We start from the raw sequence: 25564 nt of genomic DNA, 5'->3' as shown, positions 1-25564 counted from the left end.
TGTGTGTGGATGTGCAGATGTATCTATTTCAAGGATATGTAGACATACCGTGCATACATGTGCAATGTACGCTCACATATGTTAAATTCTCAGAGGTAAGTATATAAGGTGCAGATATACTTATAATGTAACTGATTCAGTATCTGCCGCAGTTACATTTTTATTCATAAATGTGGGCATTGTGCGTCTCGCTGAATATATGCACGGCATCCACGTATTATTCAGTGTAATTGAAATAAAAGCCTTTTTTTTCTCACGCCCCTCTTCACATTGTAGCGCTCTCCATAAGTCCCTCTTCTCACTGTCTTTTAGTGTTCAGCCTTCTGGGTCACACTTGTGTTGGTGTTCACACGCTTTGATCTGGCACTTCCCATTCTGACTTCCTAGTGTTCACTCTTACCAAGTCACAGCTCGGTCGCACTTGCTGCTTCAGCTTTTGCATCTCACTTTTCCCTTGCATTGAGCTCCCTGAGAGGGGATTGAGAGTCCCTTTCTCTTGGTAACCTGTCCTTATTCTCTGGTCTCTCCTCTGCCCCCTCAGACCGTGGGCACAAGCCCCTCTTTTGTTCTCCTTCACCTGTTTTGCTTCGCTGTCTCCCCCTTCTTGTTGATCCTTATCCAGCCACAGCGGGTGTTGATAGTCCGAACCGTGTCTTGTTTGCAGATGACTTTTTCTCTCTGTGTGTGTTTTGTTTTTAACCCTTTACCCGTCACACTTTAACTTCCAGTGAGTGGTTTGGTCCTTGCGCCCTCTCTTGAGTTTTCCTCTCTCTCTCTCTCTCTCTGTGTTTCCTTCTGTGTGTGTGTTTGCCGCTCACTGTCTGTGCCCCTTCTCTGTCTGTCCCGTTTCTGCTCTGCTTTGTTATCCTGGTTGGTTTTCTCTCCCTCCACCCCTATCCCCTGGTTAGTTTCTTTCCCCCTGAGACTGGAGTTTGCCCCCTCCCCTCCATGTATATTTGCTGAGAGCAGTTGACGTCAATCCTCCCCCCCACCCCCCCCCCCCCCCCCCTTCCTCCCTCCCTCCTGGGTTCAGACACTAAGAGCTGGGTGTTTTAATCCATTCCCTGCCCGACACTCACACCAGCGGCAGCGGGAGCGGGAGCAGCGGCTCCAAATGCCGGGAGCACGGCTCAGGGAGACACGGCTGGCCGGCTCTGGGAGGGAGCTCTGTGCCCGGGCTCAGTGACTGTGTGTGTGTGTGTGCGGTCCTCCCCAGCACGGGCTCTGGGCACTCCCTCACTCACTGACCACTGACTGACTGAGGGGGCTGAGTGAGTGAACCTCCTCCATCCCTCCTTTCCTCTCTCCCTCCCTCTCTCCCCGTCCCTCTCTCCCTCCCTCTCTCCTCTTTCCCCGTCCCTCTCTCCCTCCCTCTCTCCTCTTTCCCCGTCCCTCTCTCCCTCCCTCCCTCTCAGTGGGATGTCCCTCTCCCTCTCTCTGACCCCCCATACCCAGAAGACGCCAAGTGACCCGCACTCTGCAAGTGGGGGGGCTCCTCCTCCCCTCCACCACCCAGGGGACCCTTAAAGACGCGATGAGAAGGTCGCCAGGTTAGAGAGGCTTGGGTTTCTCCCCACCCCGGGATTGAGATGGTGAAGTGGGGGTTGTCTGGGAGGAGGAGAAGGAGGGGGACATGTCCCGGACCATCAGAACCTCTGAGGTTTGAGCAGAGTGAGAGTAGGCGAATCCTGGGCGCTGGAAGGACGCTCGGGGGGTAATTTATAATAATTGCTGTAATTTGTGTGTGTGTGTGTGTGTGTGTTCCTGATCAAGGAGCTCCAGCATCATGGAGTTATCAGATGTGAGGTGCTCCAGTCCCAGTGATGAGCTGTATACCATTAACAGGACTGGGCTGGCGAGCAGCAGCAGCAGCAGTAACCGACCCAAAAGGTTACTCTGGCAGAACGCGGTCCGCCACATCACCGAGCAGAGGTTCATCCATGAGCAAGGCGGAGGGGCGAGGACCATCTCCTCCTCGGAGAGCTCCTGGAGCCCCGGCCGGAGGAAGCACTCTGCCGGCAAGATGTCCAACAACGGCAGCACCAAGGTCTTCCCGGAGGGCCCCAGCAACGAGCTGGGCTTCCTGCCTCTGGACACCGCCCCCAGCAACTCCGACTTCTTCCTCAACTGGGGCTACATCTACCGCGGGGTCATCTTCCCAACTCTGAGGAACTCCTTCAAGTCCCGGGACCTGGAGCTGCTCTACCAGCGCTACTTCCTGGGCCAGAGGCGCAAGTCGGTGATCGTCATGAACATCCTGGACATCCTGACCAAGGTGACCGTGCTGATCCTCCACCTCACCCTGTCCCTGATCCCCCTGCACCCTGTCAAAGGCACCCTGCTCGGAGTGTTCGCCGGCATCCAGGTGGTCATCTGTGCCTTGGTGGTGGCCAAGAAGGACACGGCATCGCAGAGTTACCTGCAGTACACCGGCCTGCTGACCTGGCTGGTGATGGCCACTCAGATCCTGGACGCCGCCTTCGGCTACGGACTGTGTGGGGAGGGCACCGGCTACGCGCTCTTTGCCCTGTTCGCCACCTACAGCATGCTGCCCCTGCCCTTGACCTGGGCGATCCTGGCTGGCCTCCTGACCTCTGTGCTGCACCTTGTCATCCAGATCCTCACGCACCGGATGGTCTTACCACCAACAAACCAGGTAGTTAGCTTCCAGCATCTAATCAAGCAAACCGCCGGGAATCTGAAATAAAAACCCGAGGGGGTGCCGCAAACACTCGGCAGGTGGGGAGTCAGAGACGGTTAATGTTTCTGGGTCGTGACCTCCCCTCACAGACACTGCCTAGTCTTTCCAGCGTGCCTCTAAAACCCCATACACTTTATAGATGGGCTGTTTGGGCGTGTTCATGCATTTCTTGACACAGGGATTAAAGAGGGCTATTCGCGGATGGTCTCTAGAATGAATGTAGCCAAAACAAAAACCTAACTCATCCATCTACACCGATTGTCTGGCATATTTTGTTTCCTGTCTTTGTAAGAGAGACATTTACCCAGCTGTATCTGTGCAATTGGGGACATGCCATAAAATGGAATACATTCGTTTCCCTCAATCTCTCATCTTTCTGCAGTCCTGTTTGCGATGAATATGAATAGACTGAGCTATGAGAGGGTGGCTTTGTTGTCAGGATCCTGTCTATAGTCCATGCTGTACCAGCTCTGATGACTCAGGATGTACCTGCAATTTTGATGGAGGTGGGGGTGGGCAATGCTTTTGGCATTGGTATGTTGTCAGCTTTCTGTCAATAACCAGGTCACAGAAGGTATGTTAGCATATGACTTTACAGTGAGAGTAACAACACCTTGTCTCAGCGGGATGGGGTGAGAGGCTTACAAATTCCAGTCAGAGTTAATGGGTCAATACTTGGGACCTTCATAGCATTACCACTTATGAAGCTCCCAATGGTATTTCCTCCCAGACCACCCAAACTCGAGGTCTATCTCTACCAACTCTAGGAATATTGTCAAACCCAGTTTAAATCAATAATTATAGTCTTTTTGAGCCTGCGTTGTATTTAAAATACATGTGAAAATACATCTCTCAAAAACTCAATATGTTGGAGATTGGATTAAATCATTATCCCAGTGTCAAAGTGGCCATTTCCTATCCCCATCGAGCCTGCGTAAACTGCCTTGAAACATGTCTAAACATGTGTTTACTTTTCTTGACAATAATATTCCCCCAAATGAATGGTTAGATCAACTAACTCCCAGTTAGTTGAAAGTGTAAAAAAACCCCATCAAGATTGTCCACTTTTCTTGCCACCTAATTCTATCAATCACTTTGCATTGTACAAAACTGCACCTCACCTTTAGTGAAGAATGAAGAGATTGGACAAATGTGTTCCCACAACATTTTTCAAAAAAAATGGCCATGATTAGTAATTGCAACACAAATTAAATTAGCAGAGACCTGATATAATCGGTTATGTAAGAAATGAGTGTACTGTATCCATCGGTACCTGTCACAGGGTCTTACACTGGAGGTAATAACCTGTCTTTTCTCTTTACAGATGCCGAATGACTTGCTGTTTATCTCCAGCATATATTTCATATATTTCAATAATGAGAATCAATATTCACTTAACTACAAATAAAACAGAGTGGTAGTATTGACCAGGCTTGTGATCTTGTGTTTATGCTATTATTTTGAGGGGACAAAGAAAACAGAACAATTTCTAATGGATGAAATGAAGTGTCTTGGTTTTTGCCATTTCAGGTGATAGCCCAGGCAGTGTTGTTTATGTGCATGAACACGGCTGGCATATTTATCAGCTACCTCTCAGACCGAGCTCAGCGCCAGGCTTTCCTGGAAACAAGGCGCTGTATAGAGGCTAGACTGCGGCTAGAGTCAGAGAATCAAAGACAGGTAAGAATATACTGTCAGATCCAGGTGAAATTGGCTTGGCATCTCATAGGTATAAAAGCCTAATCTAATCATATTCTAACGTCCTATAAATATATTTCAAAAGTTTGCAATCTAAACAAATACCAAAGCAAATATAATTTGCAACATGCCAACAAGATACTATTTAATTTATATTTTATGCCTTAGTAATGTCAATGAACAAGGTTTTAACTTAAATTGTGCTACGGTCTTAAATTATTCTACGAGTTCTTATCAAAGCCCCAATGAAGAATAATTCCAAATGTATTTGCAAAGAGATCCCATTTATAGATGTATTAATTGATCAGCAGAGAGTAAACCAGTGTAATAAAGAAAGCTGCCTCAACTTTCTATTCAGTATATGTGCACTTTGAGAATCTTACAGATTTAGTAACTTAAGTTGTTATGACCTAATATGACCTCTTGGGCTGTGGACAGTATTTGAATAATCTTGTGTGACCTGACCAAAGTTTTGTCTAGTGTCACATTTGTCAGCAGTAAATCCAATGATGCAACTTACTATTGTTATACAATATTTTAACCATTTGCTGATATTTCTGAAATTGAACAACATGCAATAAAAAGAGGACCTACTGAACAGGCTGCCTATAAAGACTAAATTTGACTTTGTTTCAGAATTTCTACATTGAAGATGTGTTCTGAAGTTAGCACTTAATTGCATTGTAAGAATACACTTACCGAAATTCAATATTAGTGATTATTCGGCATGAATTTAATGGGATAATTACCTCTTTCTGTGCTTCGTTACTTTAATCATTTGAGTGAGTTCATGTGTTTCACCATGCACTTGGATAAACCTTGCACACTGCATCTTAACCAAATATGTAATCACTTTTTGGCTTACATTTTATCAAACCAATACATATATGATGCTTAAAATATCAACTAAGTCTTTCATTTGACCATTTGGAAATCTAATCACTTTGAAGATAAATTTTCTGCTCTTAATTTGGAGTTGAACAGATCAAATTCCTGAATATTTGGGTGCTGGTTATATCATGAATAGGAAAATCAGCTGTTGTCTACTATTATTAGAGTTTACATGGCTACTTCTTCGATAGTATATTGTTGTTTATATTATTGACTTCACACATAAGGCTTGTGAAGTAGATCGATTAAATGTAACAACATCTATTGAGTAAATACAGTATGCCAGTGATAACATGGTGCTTAAATAACAGAACCCTTCACAGTGTAAAAGAATGTGAGAAATCTGCTTTTAAAGTGATACTGGAGCTTAATGCAGTATGGTTATGTTGTTAAGGCAAATGTAATTGTTTATTTTTTAAAGTTGAAGCAGTTATTCAAAACATTTTCAGACCAAAATGATTGATGTATTGATGGAATATAAACTTTCTGTCATTCTGTTAGTGGCATTTTGAGATGCTGCGGCATGCAGAACAGTATGAGTGAATGCATCCTGTCTGGTGGTAATGCAATGGAAGCAAAAGTTAGTGGAGATGTTATTTTGCTATTGTAATGTTAAAGCTATTTTCCTAATTCTATGTGTCCATTTGTTAGATTTAACTTCCTTTTTCAGGAGAAAATATGCATGTGGGTGTGTGATCACTTATACAGTTAGTTATTCTGTGGACTGCAGAGATCCTTCCCTGTCCAAGGAATAATAATCAAGCTGCCTTTTCTCAAACTATATTTGCAGTTACTTTTATGTAGCCTTATCCTATAACAAACTGAAAGAGTTTATAGACAGACTGCTCTGGGGCTTCTGCTGGTTGAAGCTGATAAAAGATGTATGTACAGACCTCAGATATGAAATGTACTTCAGTCCGTGCAGGAACTTACCGAGTGTGCATTTGCGATTGAAACATCTCCTAAAATCTGACCACAGAGCGTGACACATGCCGCAAAAACTCAAAGAGAGAATTGTTTTGTCTTATGGAGATGAGATTCTAAATTTATTTTATTATGTTTTAATCATTTTTTAAATTTAGATATTACAAACCAGAGATTTTGATCACATAATCTTCATCTTGATTCAAAGCCAAGATTCAAAGACAGTGGGATAGATTAGAACATTGAAGGTATAAATTCCTGTGGGACAGTATATTAAAATGCACCTTAGTGAATGTGCTTCCTATTTAGTGCTTCATCTAATTATCATTTACATTGAAGCTTCTGGAAATGCAACTCCACCAGTGCGCAAAATGGTTGAAATGTTTCAATTGCGCATCTTGCATAATCATTGATAACAACATAATACCGCAGTCTTTTGAAGCTTTGTGTCCTCCACTTCAAATATTATCTAATAACAATTTTTGTTCAAACTGATGGAAGAAAATATTGCTTAGTCTGTGAAGTTTTAGGGGGATGAATGTTGAAGCACGTCTCTCAAATTGTGAGATTTTCTTTTGATTTATTATTTGTTCATGGGATGTGGTTTTGTTAGCTAGGCCAGCATTTGTGGCCCAATACTGACTGCCCTTGAATGATCGACTTCCTAGCCTATTTCAGAGGACAGTTAAGAGTCAACCTCATTTTTGTTGGTCTGGACTCACATGTAAACCTGACCAGTAAAGATGACAGGCTTCCTTCCATAAAGGACATTAGTGAACCTGATAGGTATTTACAAAATCAGTAATGGTTACGTGTTGCCATTAGGCCAGCTTTTAATTTGAGATTTTTATTGAATTCAAATTTCACCATCTGCTATGGCAATTCAAATGCATGACCCTAGAACATTAATTTTGAACTCTAGATTGCTGATCTTCTAACATTACCACAATGCCACTGCTCTCCGGACTACTGAGGAATGTTGGTATGCTAATATTAATTCACAGCTAAGATTTGCAAATAGGCGACTCTTTTAAACTAACAGTAATTTGTGAAGGTCACATAAGTGTGTTTGTTAATAATTAATGGCCAAAGAAACAAATTACCAATAGCTGAGGTATCCTTCCCTCCAATCACAACTGGCGTAGATGCATCAGTACGAAGGTTAATAGTGCATTTTGCACAATTTATTTTGTCTTCGATTAAAATCTCAGCGATAGGTAAGATTAAAAAATCTACATTTTTATTAGCAATGCACCTAGCTTTGCTTCTCATTTCATCTATAATAGAACAAGAATTATTTAGCTGAGGCAGTCAATACTGTCCTCACTTTGAAATGCAAATTCCCGTGCATGTTGATATATTAAGAATATTGCTAATGGGGGACTAAATTTCAGTGGCGACTTCATTCCTTTTGTTACATTATTAAATAACCTTTTCATTTTGGTATTTTAAAAGTTACACATCTATTTCTTATCTCTTCATTCAGTATCTTCAGTGCTCATTTATTTAGATAGCTAAGATTTTACATTAAATCTGTTTTTACCTTTTCATGAGAATGTTAAAATAGTAATGCCAATAAGCAATAGTAGTTTAGTTCATATGCCAAAATCTCCATCAGTGATAAAATTTACAAATGTCAATGACAATGCTGATTTCACATTGAAAGAATCAACTGTAAATTACATTAATTACATATAATCCTTGATAAGGATATACAGAATAGTGATTCAGGTGGCTAAAATTTGCAGGAAGCATTCTGACCTGATTTATTCAGAATGCTCACAGTAATTATTTGAAAAGCTAAGTAACATAAGGGTCAACTTTGCCACAGGTTTAGCAGCTCTACAAGCTCTAGAATGGACTTCATTACTTTGCTTTTCATACAGTGAGGGTAATTTCAGCTTTAGGGGTTAATACACTACAGGTGCTGCTAATGTAGCCAAACGCAAAATATGTCAGTTGTAGGAAATCTGAAATAAATACAGAAAATGTTGGAAATAGCAAGTGAGACAGCATCCATAGAGAGAGAAACAGAGTTAATGGGCTGGATATTCTGCCTTACTTTGGGACCCTGATATCAGATGCATGTGGGGATCTTAAGCCCACCCATCATGTGCGAGTGTCAGTGCAGCCTTCTGGGGATAGCTTTGTAAATGATTGCTTTCACATTTAGATTAGATGAGATTAGATTCCCTACAGTGTGGAAACAGGCCCTTCGGCCCAACCAGTCCACACCAAACCTCCGAAGAGTAACCCACCCAGACTCAGTTTTCTCCATCTAACTTGTGTTTTATTCTCCCTTCCAAAATGAACTATACATTTTCCCACATTATACTCCTCTCACCAACTTCTTTTCCCACTGACTTAACCTCTCCCCATAAAGTGTTTGTATCCCTCTCAACATGCCTTTCTACATAAGTTACCGTCCTACTAAGGAGAACAGTTGGCTCCTGAGGCTGTAGTTTGGTAGGCCCAACAAGAGAGACAGGCAGACAGACAGCACAGTGGCACCCTCAGTTGCCCGTACCGAAGTAATCAAACAAGAGACCCAAAGCTGATAGATACGTTGGGGGCAAGGAGAAACCTCTCCACAGTAGTATTGACAGAAAGTGCGATGGGCTTTCATCCCAACAGCCTTGTTATTGGGGCAGGATTTAAACAATGGGAGGGGGGGGGGTCAGCCTAGTGTTGGGAAAATATAGGTAACAGCAGAAAATGGCACCAAACTGGGGCCAGAATTGGGTTAATTGGTTTTCTGCCTTCATGTAGGGGTCAGCTACCTCTATTCCTTGTTGAATGCTGGAAAATTTCATGGTGTCAGGAATGCCACTCCCTTTTTACACCATCATTCAAAGTTACATATAAAGTTTGTGTCAAGGCCTTCCTATAAAAAGAGAAAACAAAAAACCCTCTGTTAACGAAACATAGAAAATAGGACCATAAGAAATGGAGAAAACAAGAGCAGGGGTAGACCCTTTGACCCATTGAGCCTAAACTGTCATTCAGTATGATCATGGCTGATGCTTTATCATAACATCATACTTCTATTCTCTCCCTATACTCCTGGATGTCTTTAGCATGTAGAAATGTGTCTATTTTTTAATTATATTCAATAAGATCATCCGCACAGCCTTTTGCATTGGAGAATTCCAAGTGAAGAAATTTCTCCTCATTTCAATCCTGAATGTACTGAGACCCCTCCTAGACAGGGGAAACTTAGCCCCACACCTTGTCTGTCCAGCCCTGTCAGATGTTTATCAATATCAATGAGATCCCCTCTTAATTCTTCTAAACTTCAGTCAAGACAAGCTCAGTCGACCCAATCCTTCAAACAGCAAACCTGCCATTCCGTGAGTCAGTCTGACGATTCCTAATCTGTCACCATTTAAATAATATTTAACTACTCTGTTTTTCCTACTCTGGGGACAATTTCACATTTATCCATATTAAACTGCACCTGCCATGTATTTGCCCATCATTCAATTTGTCCAGTTTTTTCACTCAGGAGATGTGTGGGCTTTGCTGCTCAGGCCAGCAGCCACTCTATAATTGCCGTGGAGAAAGTGGTTGTGAGCTGTTTTCTTGAACTGCTACCATCCATTTGGCCTAGGTACACCTATAATGCTGTTGGGGAGGGAGTTCCAGGATTGTGAACTAATGACACTGAAGGAACAACAACATATTTCCAAGTCAGGATGGCTAGTTCCTTGGAGAGAAGGTTTAAGGAAGTGATGTTCCCATGTATCTCCTGCCTTTCTCTTTCTAGATGGTGGTGGTCATGGTTTTGGAGGATGTTGTCGAAGAGTTTTGGTGAATTTCTGCAGTGTATCTTTAGCTGGTATACACTGCTGCTGCTGCTGAGCATTGGTGGTGGAAGGACTGAATGTTTGTAGATGTTCTTCCAGTCAAGCAGTTGCTTTCTCCTGAATGGAGTCAAACTTCTTGTGTGTCTGCATCGCCTACAAGCCTGTTTGTGTTGTCCACACCATTCACAACCTCTCTGTTGTGTCGCCAGCAAATGTGGAAGTATTGCATATGATTCCCTTACCCAAATTGTTGATGTATGTTGCTAATATTGGGGCCTAGGCACTGATCCCTGCAGTAGTCCATTAGTCCCCAACTTCTACTCTGAAAAAGGTCTATTTGTTGCTACTCTCTGTTTCCTATCAACTAATCAACTCCCAATCCATACCAAACATTACCCCAATCCCATTTACTTTAGTTTTGCACTTTTCTTTAATGTGGGACATCAATAAAAGCTTTCTGAAAATCCAAATACTCCCTATCTAGTAGTCATCCATTATCTAGCCTACTAGTTACATTCTCAAAAAACTCCAGTCAATTTGTGAAACATGGTTTCCCATTTATAAATCCAAGTTGTCCTTTTGATATTTTCTAAGTGGCCTGTTAACACATCCTGTATAATAGACTCTAGAATTTTCTTCCTGCTGGTGTTAGACTAACCAGTCCATGATTCTTTATTTTCTTGCTCCTTTTAAAAATAGTGGGATTACATTTGCCACCTTCCAATCACCAGGGCTGTTCCAGGACTGACAGAATTTTGGAAGGTGACACCCAACACATCCACTATTTCCATGGCAACCTCCTTTAGTATCCTGAGTTGTAGATTATCAAACCCAAAGGATTTATCATCTTTTCAATCCTATTGATTTTTTTCAATTAATATTAATTTTTTTTCAATTCCTCTTCCTCATAAGATCCCAATTCCTGAGGACATCTGAGAAAGTAGGCACCTCCATGAAGTCAGCACAAAAGCAGTTGTTTAATTACTTTACTACTTACTTGTTCTCCATTATCAATTCTCTCATATAAGACCATTAAGGAGCCTATATTTGTCTACACTGACCTTTCACTGTTGCATGCTTATAGAAGCTTTTACTGTCTGTTTTTATGTTTCTTTCAAGTTTAGACTCATACTTAATTTTTTCCCCCAACTGTTGATATCTCCTTTGCTGAATTCTAAACTGCTGTCAATTCTCAGGATTGCAACTTTTTCTGGTGGCTTTATATGACCCCTCGTTAGATCCAGTACTGACCTTAATTTCTTTTGTTTGCCATCTGGGCCACACTCCTTCATTGTTGTGTTTTGCACTATAAAGGAATGTACAACTGTTGCCATACATGCACTCATCCTTGAAATATTAGCCATTGCCTATCTACCATAAAGCTTCTTAATGACATCACCTAATAACCATAGCCAATTCACCTGTCATACCTTTGTTGTTTCCTTTGTTTAGATTTCAGACCCTAGTTTCAGATTGGATGACTTCACTTTTTTATCCTAGTGAAGAATTTTATCAAGTTATGGACATTCGTTTCTAAAGGACCTGCACTACAAGATTATTAATTAACTCTAATTCATTGCACAAAGCCAAATCTAGGATAGCTTGTTCCCATATTGGTCTGAAAAAAAGTCTTATACACATTCCAGGAATTCATTTGCGTATTGCTAATATGTTTTTCTCAGTCTATATACAGATTAAAGTCACTCGTGATTATTGTAGTGACCTCATAAGATGTTGCTCTAATTTCATGTGTGATGCTATGCCCTACTGTACCACTACTGTTTGGAGGGCAATAGAAACTCCCGCTCATACTTTCTACTCCGTGTTAATTCTTAGTTCCACCTAGACTGTTCCCACATCTGGATTTTCTCACTGTTGCACTGGTTTTATCCTTTACTAAAAATGTTACCCTACCTGTTTTTTCCCTTTTATCTGTCCTTCCTAAAGATCGAATACTTTGGATTTCCAGTTCACAGCCTTGGTCACCTTACAGCCATGTCTCTGTAATCATATCATATCTTACCTGTTTATGACTGTTTTGTGCTGCTAATTTACTGGGCAGCACAGTGGCTCAGTGGTTAGCACTGCTGCCTCATGGGACTTGGGTTCAATTCCAGCCTTGGGTGACTGTCTGTGTGGAGGTTGCATATTCTCCCTGTGTCTGTGTGGGTTTTTTCCCACAGTCCAAAGAAATGCAGACTAGGTAAATTGTCCATAGTATTCAGGGATGTGTCGGTAGGTAAATGCATTAGTCAGGGGCAAATCTAGGGTAGGGGAATGGGTCTAGTGGGTTACTCTTCAGAGGGGCTTTTGCCCGAAATGTCGATTTCGAAGCTACTTGGATGCTGCCTGAACTGCTGTGCTCTTCCAGCACCACTAATCCAGAGGGTCGATGTAGTCTTGTTGGGCCGAAGAGCCTGTTTCTATGCTGTAGGGTTTCTAATCTTCCTTATTGTGAATGCTTTGCGCAATCAAATAGAGTATCTTTTAAATATTTTTACACATTTTGTGTTGCTCAGTTTACTACTAGCTCTTGTTTCCTCTGCCTTGCTCTTTCACTTTCTTATTTCTTTCATTTCTTTCTTTCTTGCCCCCTCTTGAGTCTCTTCCTTTTTGTCACTTAGAGTCATAATGTCATAGAAATGTACAGCTCAGAAACTGACCTCTCATCCCATTTGCTAACACTTGGCACATATCACTCTAAAACCTCCCTATTCATACACCCATCCAGATGCCTTTTAAGTGTTGTAATTGTACCAGCCTCCACCACTTCCTCTGGCAACTCATTCCATTCACACACTACCCTCTCTGTGCATAAGTTGCCCCTTAGGTCCCTTTTAAATCTTTCCCCTCTCACCTTAAACCTGTGCCCTTTAATTTTGGGCTTCCTCACCCCTTGACTATTTACCCTTTCCATGTTCCACATGATTGTATAAACTTCTGTAAGGTCACGCCTCAGCCTCTGACACTCCCAGGTAAAAATAGCCCCAGCCTATTCACTCACTCCCTTTAGCTCAAACCTTCCAACCCCGGCATATTAAATTCTTTCGCATCATACTGGTGAATGACCCTGAGTGGATATTGGACTTGATTCTGCTGGGGTGACATCAATCCAGCTTGTACAGATCCAATCTCCCCCAGAATAGTTCCCAAAGCTCAGGAATAGAAATTGTTCCCTGCAATACCGCCTTTCCTGCCACACACTTGTCGAGTTTTTACTTCTAATTTTCATCTCCATTGTATATGGCACTAGGAGAAATCCTGAGATTCCAACCTTTAAGGTTCTGTTTTTTTACTTGTAGCTCCCTATGTTCTGATTACTTCACAATGTTCAATCTAATTCAGAATTATAAGGGCATCACTGATCTGTCTACAAGAGTATATGGAGTCAAAGGAAAGCAGAATTTAAATCAGTGCATGAAAGTAAACAGAGAAGGTAGTCAGAATTGAGAAGGCTGGAGAAGGATAGTTGAGGGGGATGGTATTAATTACAATTCTTCCAAATCTAAAGAATCCTCTGAATATATTACCTATAATTGCTAATGATATCCATGTGTGCGTATTTTTTTTACATAATTAAGGAGAGGCTGGTTCTTTCAGTTTTACCACGGTTTGTTGTATTGGAGATGATTAATGACATGTCGAGTGTGGATGGTGAACAATTACAGCCCCAGTTTCATAAAATCTACATACATCGCTATGAAAATGTGAGGTAAGAAGTCTATTTGCTGTTACCATTTCTGTTCAATTTAAGAAATACCTTGGCTGAAGAAGTCAAATCTTTCACCTAGGATTATAACCAACACTTCCAGTTTATCTTCCATTTTAAATGACCCAGCGTGTTAATTACGAAGTTAAAAGGCCTGGAAAATAATCAGACTCTTAATATCTGTCTGTCATGTTCATCAGGTTTGCCTGACTTGCATGGTTCTTTTAGATTTGCTTAAACAGTTATTGAAGTCGGCCTGTCATGAGCAGGAGAAGTGGTTGTCCTTTGTCCCCAACATTTTAATTATGCAATGTATGATAAAAATCAAATAGCCAACTCCCTGCTTTCCCAGCTCCATGTTCACAGCAGTAGAGATAGAAAAAGAAATACATTTTGAAATGGATACACATTTTGAAAGGGACCTTCCATAAAGCTGATGGGTACCCGATAGTATAAAAATGCAAATAGAATAATTTAAACTGACTCAAGTATTGAAATGTAGCTGCCTTATTGACCAAAGAAAGAAAAAATTAATACAATATTTTCCATGTTTTATTTAGCATTCTCTTTGCAGACGTGAAAGGTTTTACCAACCTCTCTACAACCCTGTCTGCACAGGAACTGGTGAGGATGCTGAATGAATTGTTCGCAAGATTTGATCGACTTGCACATGTAAGTTCAATCAAGCACAAGTGCAGTGGATGGTCTTTACAACTGCATATGATATGTAAATTATGGTACTACACCAAGCCCAAAAGTCATCTTGGAGTTAAGCCAGTCATTTTACCTTGCTAGATACAATAATCAGAATTTAGTTTGTTCCTTCTATAATTGTAATTCAAAATTACATTTTTTTTGGCTTTTTGTCTTTAATTTTTTCTGATTAACGATTTAAAGTGATAGAAATTCCCAAGAATTGTGCTGCATTGTAAATTCACTCCACATGTTTATCTGCCTCCATTGCTTTATCATGATCCACAATTCAATATGATAGTTTAATATTACAATTACAGAGATATGATTCTTGCTGCCTCACAGGCAACACTTCATGTCAGTTTTGGTTGGAGCTTTACCTTCCAATGTTCAAGTATATTTCCACACTGTTTTTCATGTATAAAAGGAAAACTAAGAAATGCCAAAAACCTGAAATGAAAAAATACTAAATGCTGAAAATACACAATAGATCATCTATAGCGAAAAAGAGAATACAGACAAATATCCTGAATATAATGTCTATGGAAGCTATGTTGATGTCTATTTCCAGCAGTTCATTCTTTTCCCTTTTTTCAATGTGCACTTTTAATGTTTTTATAACTTCTCTCATGTTAATATTTGTGCAAGAATTATAGTATGGATCTCAAAGATTAACAAGATGCAACGGATGTTTCTTTTGTAAAGAACAAAATCTGTGCATCAGTAACTGACATCACCAAGTATATTTTAGGATATTTATAAATGAATATCAAGTACCCTTGGCGAAGTAATGGCACTTTCAAGCCACACTGTAAGGCCTAAGTGTGTAATTCAAGCTGATACATAAATGCAATACACGGGAAACTCTGTATTTTCAGAGGTGCTGTTTTTCAGGAGACATTAAATCCATTGCCTGTATCCTAACCCACACCAAGTTCCGTTCACCCATCGACTGTAAGTAGCGTGGATCTTGCAGCTGCTTCTGAAATTGCAAGCTTACTTCTAGATTTCTTACAGCTATTTTTACATTTCAGTTGTATAAGATTTTTTTAAACTTTGATTCATGTTTGGTTCTTTTAAAGGATATTTAGATTAGTACATGAATAAGAAATATTTGGAGGGATATGGGCCAAGTGCAGGCAGGTGGAACTAGTTTAGTTGGGATTATGGTCAATCTGGACCGAAGGTCTGTTTCTTTTCTGTTTGACTGTATGACTAGGATTCTATGATCTTTGTTCAGTCTAACATAAATTGGCATTCTGTCCAAAAGTGTGATAATTTTAAATTCTCACCTTTCTGCTCAAATTCCTTAATGAGCTTGGCCCAACTTGTCTCTGTCACCTTTCCCAGACCTTCAACATTCCAAAATCTTTATGCTTCTTCAATTATGGCATTTTGTGCATCCTTGAGTTACTTTGCATAGTCATTGAGTGCTATGCTTTCAGTTGCCTGTGTCTATGATTTTCCCAAAATGCTTTTCCAATCCTCTCTCTTCCTGTAAAATGGTCCACATTTGTGACCAACCTGTCGTAATATCTCTGTCTGCAGTTCAGTATCGTTTATGCTTGATCACATTCCGATTAAGTGCCTAGCGATGCTTTTCTTCAATAACGGTGCTATATAAATGTAAATTGCTGTTATTGTGTTTTAGGCTTTGATATTTGAGTTGATGAAGTATGTGTCTCTTAAGGTTCTGTGATCTGCCACTTTCATATTGATGCTAAATGGTTTCAAATGCTTATTGATGTTAAAATAATAGGGTAACCCAGTAAGATCAAACCTATTCCAGAAGGCACTAAAATGACGTGGGGCAAGACTCCCTTAGGGAATCATGTGATATGAAACTGCATTCATAAAAGGGCCCAGATAATCCATTGGGCATCCTGGAATTTTTTTTAAACCAACTGTGGAATCTTTTAATTGGTAGGAGAAAGTAAATGCTTTTTTTTTGCCTGCATTCTCAAGGACAGAGCTTTACACCTGCAATATTAAGCATTTGTGTGCGCAATGTTACATATGGGCATACAAATTTGGAGCAGACATGGCTTATTCATCTATTTGATCCTGCTTCACCATTTATTGAGATCTTAGCTGATCTGGCTGATCATGACTTATCTGAGTGTAGCCTCAAATCCACAATCTGCCACTTCAGCCCCTTGCTAACAAGTTATTTAATGTTGGGTAGAATGGAATGTCCAACCCACATTCCAATACAATATAACTCTTGCAACTCGTTCTTTAATTAATTCATGGAGAGTTTGGTTACATTGTGCATTTTGACTTCCAGAAGCTCTTTCACAGAGTACCACATAATAGACTCAATAGGAGCAATTAATCTGTGGGTTGAAGGCCATGTGGAAATGAGATCAGCAAGTGGACAGAAAATAGAATAGTGGTGAACACTTCTTTTTCAGAAAGGAGAAATATTATATATTAGTACCTTGGGTATACAGAGCATAATATAATTAGGTGACCGATTTTGACTGGCGCAGACTTAATGGACCGAAGGAGCCTTTTACTGTGCAGTAGACTTCTATGACTCTATAGTTTCAAACCTTGCAGATGCCACAAAATTCAAAACTCAGATAAACTGTGAGGAAGATAGTGGCAAACCTCAAAAGGACAGAAGCAGACTGACAAAATGGCAGATTAGATCTAATGTAGAGAAATATGGAGTGATTTATTTTGGCAGGAAGGTTGAGGAATGGCAAAAATAAAATAAATGATAGTTTTAATGGGAACTGAACAGTGGAACCAGGGTTTGTATTTACATAAATCTTTGTAGGAGAAAGGTTGTTTTAAAGATGGATGGGATTCGTGCCTTTGTACAACAAGGAAAAGAGTACAGAAGTAAGAAAATAAAAACTTTTATGAAATAGTAGTAAGATATCAGCTAGATTCTTACAGCCAATTTTATGCACCATAATTTGGGAGGATGTTACAGCTTTAGAGAAGGCCAATCAAACAATCCAGTCAAAAACTAAGGAATGCCGAGTGATGAAAGCTAATGGTAGGCAGAAAATTGGGAATCTTTTAGGAGCCAGCAGCAAACCACTAACCAGCTAATAAGGAAGCAGAAGATGAATTATGAAAGTTCATAGGTGATAAATGTACAAAACATATAACAAGAGTCATAGAGATGTACAGCGCGGAAACAGACCCTTCAGTCCAACTCATTCATGCTGACCAGATATCCTAAATTAATCTAATCCCATTTGCCAGGACTTGGTCCATATCCCTCTAAGCCCTTACTATTCTTATACCCATCCAGATGCCTCTTAAATGTTGCAATTGTACCAGCCTCCACCACTTAATCTGTCAGCTCATTCCATACACGCACCACCCTCTGTGTGAAAAGTTGTTCCATAGATCTTTTTTTAAATCCTTCCCTTCTCACCCTAAACCTATGCCCTCTAGTTCTGGACTCCCCCACCCCAGGGAAAAGACCTAATCTGTTTACCCTATTCATGCCCCTCATGATTTCATAAACCTCTATGAGGTCACCCCTCAGCCTTTGACGCTCCAGGGAAAACACCCCCAGCCTATTCAGCCTCTCCCTGTAGCTCAAATTCTCCAACCCTGGCAACATCCTTGTAAATCTTTTCTGAACCCTTTCAAGTTTCACAACCTCCTTCCTATAGGAGGGAAACCAGAACTGTGCACAATATTCCAAAAGTGGCCTAACTACTGTCTTGTACAGCTGCAATATAACCTCCCAACTCCTATAGTCAATGCTCTGTCCAATAAAGGAGAGCATACCAAATTCCTTCTTCACTAACCTATCTACCTGTGACTCCACTTTCAAGAAACTATGGACCTGCACTCTTTGTGAAGCAACACTCCCTAGGACCTTACCATTAAGTATATAAATCCTGCCTTTCCAATATAATTTGCCATTCCAAAATGCAGCACCTCACATTTATCTAAATTAAACTCTGTATGCCACTCCTTGGCTCATTGACCCATCTGATCAAGATCTCATTGGACTCTGAGGACTTCTTTGCTGTCCACTACATCTCCAATTTTGTTGTCATCTGCAAATTTACTAACTATACCTCCTGTGTTCGCATCCAAATCATTTATATAAGTGATATAAATGAACCTTGCACCAATCCTTGTGGCACACCACTGGTCACAGACCTCCAGTCTGAAAAATAACCCTCCAACACCACTCTCTGTCTTCTACCTTTGAGCCAGTCTGTATCCAAATGGCTAGTTCTTCCTGTATTCCATGTGATCTAACCTTGCTAACCAGTCTCCCATTATTGCTTCTTTCGGTATAAAAAAGTGTAGAGAGCTGAAGTAAGTGTGGAATCGTTGAATAATAGGGAACACAGAAATAGCAGATAATTTAAACCAATACTTTGTATCAGTCTTCATGGTGGAGAACACAATAAACATCCTAAAGATGACAGATGAGCAAAGTACTAATAGGAGGAAAGATCTTACAACAGTCTCTATCACAAGGGATAAAGTATTGACAAACTAATGGGACTGAAGCAGACACATAATCTGTTTTATAGGAAGAAATACCAGGATATTGAGAAAAGCTTAATGCAATCAAACAGAGTCAGCACGATTTTGTGGAAGGGAAATCATGTTTGACAAATTTGCTAGAGTTCTTTAAGGATATAATGAATAGAGTTGATAAAGGGGAACAGATAGATATAGTGTATTTGGGTTTCCAGGAGGCCAAGGTGCCTCATAAAAGATTATTGCACAAGGTAGGAGCACAAAGAATATTCGGGATAAAGTGGACTGAGATTTGATTAACACCACAAAAGACAGAGGGTCAGGATTCATTGTTTTTTTAATGCTGAGCAGCATTTCCTCAAGGCTACGCATGGGCACAGCTATTCTAATGTTCAACACATCATGGCAATGCAGATTGTAACATTGACATCTGGTTTCGGAAGTCCTGTCACACATGGACCTCAGCAGTCTGTGCAAACGAAGGACGAATTAGAGGGAACCGTGATGGGGACACTAGAGAAACTGAAGTTGTTCACTTTGGAGCAGAGAAGGATAAAAAGAGGTGAGATAAAGGTGTTGAAAGGGTTTTGAAAGAATAAATAAGGAGAAATAGTTTTCAAGCACAGGTCACTAATCAAAGGCTAACCAACTCTTTCATAAGGATTTATTTCTTGGCTTTTTGTGTTTATTATTCAAAAATATGGTTCACATTGTTTCCATATTTCTATTTACCAAATTTATGAGTTTTAAATCATTTCAAAGTTGTTTAAATTTAAGAATGACAGCACAGGAGGGTCAGTGGCAACTATCTAGAATCACCAGAGAATTCAGAGAGATATTTGCTTTATGCAGAGATGAATAGCAAGTATGTTAAATGCAGATAAATATAAAGTGACACGATCTGTCAAAAATGAGATATGGGACATACACACAGTAGGAACACGGTGGAGGGATTTTAATGCCACTGGGCATTGCTGAATCTTGGTGAACATCTCAGCAAGGGCAGCACAGTGACTCAGTGGTTAGCACAACAGCCTCACAGTACCAGGGACCGGAGTTCAATTCCAGCCTCGGGTGACTGTGTGGCGTTTGCACATTCTCCCTGTGTCTGTGTAGGTTTGCTCCAGTTTCCTCCCACAGTCCAAAGATGTGCAGATCAGGTGAATTGGCCATGCTAAATTGCCCATGGTGTTAGGTGCATTAGGCAGAGGGGGGTGGGTTATTCTTTGGAGGGTCAGTGTGGACTTGTTGGGCTGAAGAGCCTATTTCCACACAGGAGGGGATCTAATCAACTTTATTCTCTCAGGTTGCAAAGAAAATAGACTGTTTGACAGTATAGCAAAGGGTATCATATAGAGATTAAAGCAAGGTATTTTAAAATGTTCCATTTCATTTATGAGATTGCACTTGAATATTAGGTTGTGCACCATGGGCTGAGAAACACCAACATCAGACTGGCTACCTAGTGTAAACCCTGTTCGATTTTTGTCATTGACTTCAATGGAAAGAAAAATCACTGATTAGGTATGTTTACATCCTGCCAAAGGTGCATCATTTGTGCCCACATTTAGGAACCAACTTCCAAAATGCCATTTATTCGTAATGGCATTGGAATGCAAACGTAGGGAAATTCTGCTACAAAGCATTGGTAAGATGAGAGGATGTTTCTTCTGAGAGACTCAAACTAGGAGAGTCAGTCTAAAAATAAGGATTCTCCCGTTTAAGATTAACATGTGAAGATTTCTTGTTTTCTGAAAGGGTTGTTACTCTGTGGAACTCTCCTCCCTAGAGAGCAGTGGAGAGACAGTCATTGAACATTAACGCTAAGTTAGATTCTGAATTGAAGTAGAGATTTAGAAGGTAATAGGGTAGATAGGAAAGCCAAGTGGAGGCCACAGTCAGATCAACCATGATCTTACCAAATGGTGCGGCAGGTTTGAAGTGTTAAATGGCTTACTCCAGTTCCTAATATGTTTATATGTATGCATATACACATGATATCATGTTACTACAAAAGATTCATTTGATTGTTACAAGATCAGTATCAGCCCATTGGGGGATGTCAGTAATTGTAGAGTTAAATGACAACAATGCATCTGCTAATTAGAATCATAGAAATGGAGCTCAGGGTGGAATGAGGAGAAATTTCTTTACTCGGGAGAACTGTTAGGATTTGGAATGCACTGTCTGGGAGAGTTGTGAAGGTAATTCCATAGGAGGTTTCAAAAGAGAGCTGGACATAAAGTTGCAAGTGATAAATTTAGGAGGCTACAGAGATAGGGCTGGAGAATTGAACGAGCTGGCTAGCTCTTTCAAGGAGCTAGTACAAACTGAATGGGTCAAATGGTCTCCTGCTGTACTGTAAATTATAGAGTCATGGAGATGCTGTACATCCATGCTGTACTGTAGGCGGCATGGTGGCTCAGTGGTTAGCACTGCTGCCTCCAGCACCAGGGTCCCAGGTTTGATTCCAGCCTTGGGCGACTGTCTATGTGGAGTTTGCACATTCTCCCCGTGTCTGCGTGGGTTTCCTCCCACAGTCCAAAGATGTGCAGGTCAGGTGAATTGGCCATTCTAAATTGCCCATAGTGTTAGGTGCATTAGTCAGAGGGAAATGGGTCTGGGTGGGTTACTCTTTGGAGAGTCGGTGTGGACTGGTTGGGCCGAAGGGTCTGTTTCCGCGCTATAGGTAATTTAATCTCTATGACTCTATAATTTACAGTACAGCAAGAGATATATTGACCCATTCTGTTTGTACTGGCTTCTTGAAAGAGCTAGCCAGCTAGTTCCATTCTCCAGCCCTATCTCCGTAGCCTTCTAAATGGTCACTTGCAATTTTATGTCAAGCTCTCTTTTGAAACCTCCTATGGAATTACCTTCACCACTCTCCCAATCATTGCATTCCAAATCCTAACAGCTCTCCTGAGTAAAGAAATTTCTCCTCATTCCACCCCTAGCTCTCTTGCTGACAAGCTTGACATTGTGACCACTAGTTACTGACATACCAAATAGTGAAACAGAATATCCTTCTTTACCCTGTCAAAATTTTGAAAACCTCAGTTAGGTCACCTCTTAATCTTTTGTGCACCAAGGAGAATAAGCCCAATTTCTCTCATCTTTCCTTGTATCTAAAATCCCTCATTCCTGATGTAATCCTAATAAATTTCCTTTGCCCTCTCTCCAGGGCTTTAATATTCTTCCTTCAATAAGATGCCCAGAATTAAGCCTAATACTCTTAAGTGTGATCTGACCAATGATTTTTAGAGTGTAACATCATTTCTTTGCTTTATGCCTCTATTTATAAACCCAAGGATCCTATAAGCTTTCTTAACAATTGTTTCAACTTCACTGGCCACCTTCAGAGAATTATGCACGTGAACCCCGAGGTCCCTCTGCTCCTATACTCCCCTCAAGTTGTACCATTGTTCTGTGTTTCTTTGACCACAATGCATTATCTCACGTTTCTCTGCATTGAAATTTATCTTTCTGTTGTCTGCTCATTTGTTCAATCAGTCAATGTTCCTCTGAAGTCACTCAGCATCATCCTCTCACAATTCACTATTCTCCCTCACTTACAAATTTAAAGATTTTACCCTCAACAGTCATCTCCAATTGTTAACATAAATCAGAAAAATCAAAGGTCCCAACACCAATCTCTGGGGAACACCATCTTCAACTCACCTTCAGTCTGAGAAACGCTGTTCTATACCTACCTTCTGTTTTTTGTTTTTTAGACAACTTCTAATGCACGCTGCCAAGGATCCATCAATCCCAAGCATTTCTAATTTGCTAACCAACCTGTCATGTGGCATCAAATGCTGTCTGAAAGTTCAAATATACAACATCTACAGCACTACCCTCATCCACTGCCTATGTCACCTTGTCAAAATATTTGGTTAAATTTGACAAACATGACCTGGCCTTGCCAAAGTCAACGTGACATGTTGACTGTGTGGTGTTAACATATTTTTCTCTAAGTGTATATTTATCTTATCCCATATTATGGCCTCTGTCAGTTTTTCCGCTATTGATGTCAAGCTAATAGGTCTGTAGTTTCCTAGGTGACCCTTTGCCCCTTTCTTAAACAACTGCATCACTTTTGCAGTCCTCCAGTTTGCTAGGACTAATCCTGTTTCAAAGAGGTCTGGATAATTTCTGTCAACATCGCCGCAATTTGCTCCTTTACCTGTCTCAGCAATCTAGGATGTATCCCATTTGAGTCTGACAATTTTTCTACCTGGAGTGCTAACGGTCTCTTTAGCACTTCTTCTTTATCTATCACTGTACTGCTCAGTTGCTCAATATCCACCTTTTCAACTGAGCCATTGCTATCATTTTTTTAAAATTTGGTTAAGACAGAAGTACTCATTTAGTACCTTTGCCCATATACTTGGTGGCCATTTCTGGACCTGTTTAAACAGTTCTTCAAAGAATCGGTCAGGGTTCTCTACTAATTTGAATTAATAATCAGAAAAACCTGATACATAACTCAATAATAAGTGAAATGTTCATAGTGTTGAAAGTTTGATGAAAGCTAAGTACTGATTTGCAATGGGCACTTACAGCTAGACTTGTCAAAAGTGCATTTTAATCAGAAGAAATTCATTTATTATTGAAGAAAATAGACACTGAAAATCTGTAAACAGCAATTTGCTTTTAGCTAACACTTCTAATGTAAGAACATGTTCCAAGCAGCTTCACAAAGACAATTTGACACTGAACAACACAAGGTAATATTAGAGCACATGACCAAAGTTTATGTAAAAATACGTGACATACGATGGATGGTCTTTCAGAACCTATCAAGGCACTGTGTATTTTTTGAAAACTATTTACATATTCTGCCCACTACCCTCCAACTCCAACAGAGACCACTGCATCATGCAATATTTTGAAAAGGCAAAATAAAATGACTGGTCCAGGAGAAATTTCTGTGAAATTTGTTTCTGATTCTGAAGCTGGTCGCTAGGTAATAAGGTAAAACCCAAATGTCTTCTGTGCATACACATGTTTACCACTGTTGAGAACTTGTCCAACTCCCTGTTGATTACTGGCAGTGAAACTACACTTGCTGCATTTTCTGTCAAATTATTCCAGAAGTTAATCTCTCTTCCAAAAGAAATAGCTCCAAACCCTTAGACTATTTCTACCTCTCATAATGGATACATTTTCTGCCCCAACTCTATCTAATTGAAAAAAATCAGTTTTTTTCATTTTCGCTTCTGTGAAGTTACTTAACCTCTCTGAGTTCATTATTCTAAAAGTGCTCCACAACATGGATATAAACCTGCCAAAGACAGGTGTGCTTGAGTTCAATTAGGGTTAAAGCCCCAAGAGGTGGTCCCAGACCAGGAACCCGACAAGGCTCTATCTACTTCTTGAGTTTAATTTGAGCAGGGTTTGAGATGAACGGGGAAAGCTGTGGATGCAGCTGTCAGATAAGACATTGAAACATAATCCAAGTGCTGGGTTCTTGAGCTGCGAAGATTAGGATTGACTTCAGAGCTGAGTCTTATACCTATTTTGGATTCCCTGTGAGCTATCTATTTGGTTTTATTTACCATTGACTTTACTTATAATATTGGAGACTTGCTTCCTTTGAGCATAAGAATAAAGAGTTTTTCATTTCTCATCAACGTTTCTTCAGTACAATCTCTCAGTGAATTTTATTAATATTATTTGCCATCTGACATATTTTCTTGATTTGCTTGATCAGTTCTAATGATATTTTCACCATTGATGTCCAAGTGTCTTTTTAGCTGTAATTTTTTGCTTGCATGTAGTTTAAGAAAACAATTGTTTACGGTATCTATATATCTTTCAGGAGATGGGTAAATTAAAATAATTTTTTCTCCATTTGATGCCAGTTTGCTTTCAGTCCATTTTTTGCCAGAAGCAAAGACTAATTTCAACCATACTGTGTTTTGTAATTAAATCGGCAGAGAAATATAGCACCTCTAAGAAGGTCTTGCTCCTTAGAATAGGGCATATCCCTCGGTACTCAATAATTAGCTGAAAGACTCATTTACATTGCATATTATCTGTAATTTATGCAATTATATTTTCCAGACAGAATAATACATTTCTAATATGTGACCTGTTGTAATGTGTCACAATGTTTACTAACAAAATGTACTTACTTAAATTTTAATTTAAGTATATTTTTAAGTGCTTCCTATGTGGCCTGCTTATTTTAAGTAAGGTGTGATATGTAAAGGATGCTTGAGATTGTTTTCTTACAGTTTCTGTCATGCTTTTCCCCAGACAACTGATATAATGCGTTTGAGCATTGAAGAGAAATTTACCAATTTTTGCTTCTTCCCTCAGCAAATTTGTCAGAGGCTTAATAAATGCTAAATTATGAAAATGATGCATCTGTGCATGTAAAGAGTTCCACTAACACAATTATACAGTGCAGTGTAGTAGTTAAACTAATGTATTTTTAATAATTTTTAGGAGCATCACTGCCTTAGAATTAAGATTTTGGGAGATTGCTACTACTGTGTTTCTGGACTTCCTGAACCACGTCAAGACCACGCACACTGCTGTGTTGAAATGGGTCTTAGCATGATCAAGGCAATAAGGTAATTTCATCACAATTATGCAAGTATGCTGAAGCATATTACAAGTGCAGATTTAAGATAATAAAGTTACACAATAGATACATAA

At 40.1% G+C, this 25564-nt stretch overlaps 1 protein-coding gene across 2 annotated transcripts in view; it reads left to right on the top strand.

The window, feature by feature from the left end:
• The first annotated feature begins 1049 nt into the window (after positions 1–1049).
• The window catches only part of adcy8 (adenylate cyclase 8 (brain)), a 117238-nt gene continuing 92723 nt past the window's right edge, over positions 1050–25564 (top strand). For both annotated transcript variants that reach the window (XM_072570427.1, XM_072570426.1), the window contains exons 1-5: positions 1050–2656; positions 4232–4381; positions 13602–13732; positions 14290–14401; positions 25352–25479. In XM_072570427.1, coding sequence (XP_072426528.1) covers positions 1787–2656; positions 4232–4381; positions 13602–13732; positions 14290–14401; positions 25352–25479 — 1391 coding nt within the window. In that variant the 5' untranslated portion in view covers positions 1050–1786. The remainder of the gene's footprint in view (positions 2657–4231; positions 4382–13601; positions 13733–14289; positions 14402–25351; positions 25480–25564) is intronic.

This window comes from Chiloscyllium punctatum, chromosome 5, assembly GCF_047496795.1.
Source record: "Chiloscyllium punctatum isolate Juve2018m chromosome 5, sChiPun1.3, whole genome shotgun sequence".
In the NCBI taxonomy this organism is placed as follows: domain Eukaryota; kingdom Metazoa; phylum Chordata; class Chondrichthyes; order Orectolobiformes; family Hemiscylliidae; genus Chiloscyllium; species Chiloscyllium punctatum.
This window is presented reverse-complemented; position numbering and strand designations above follow the sequence as displayed.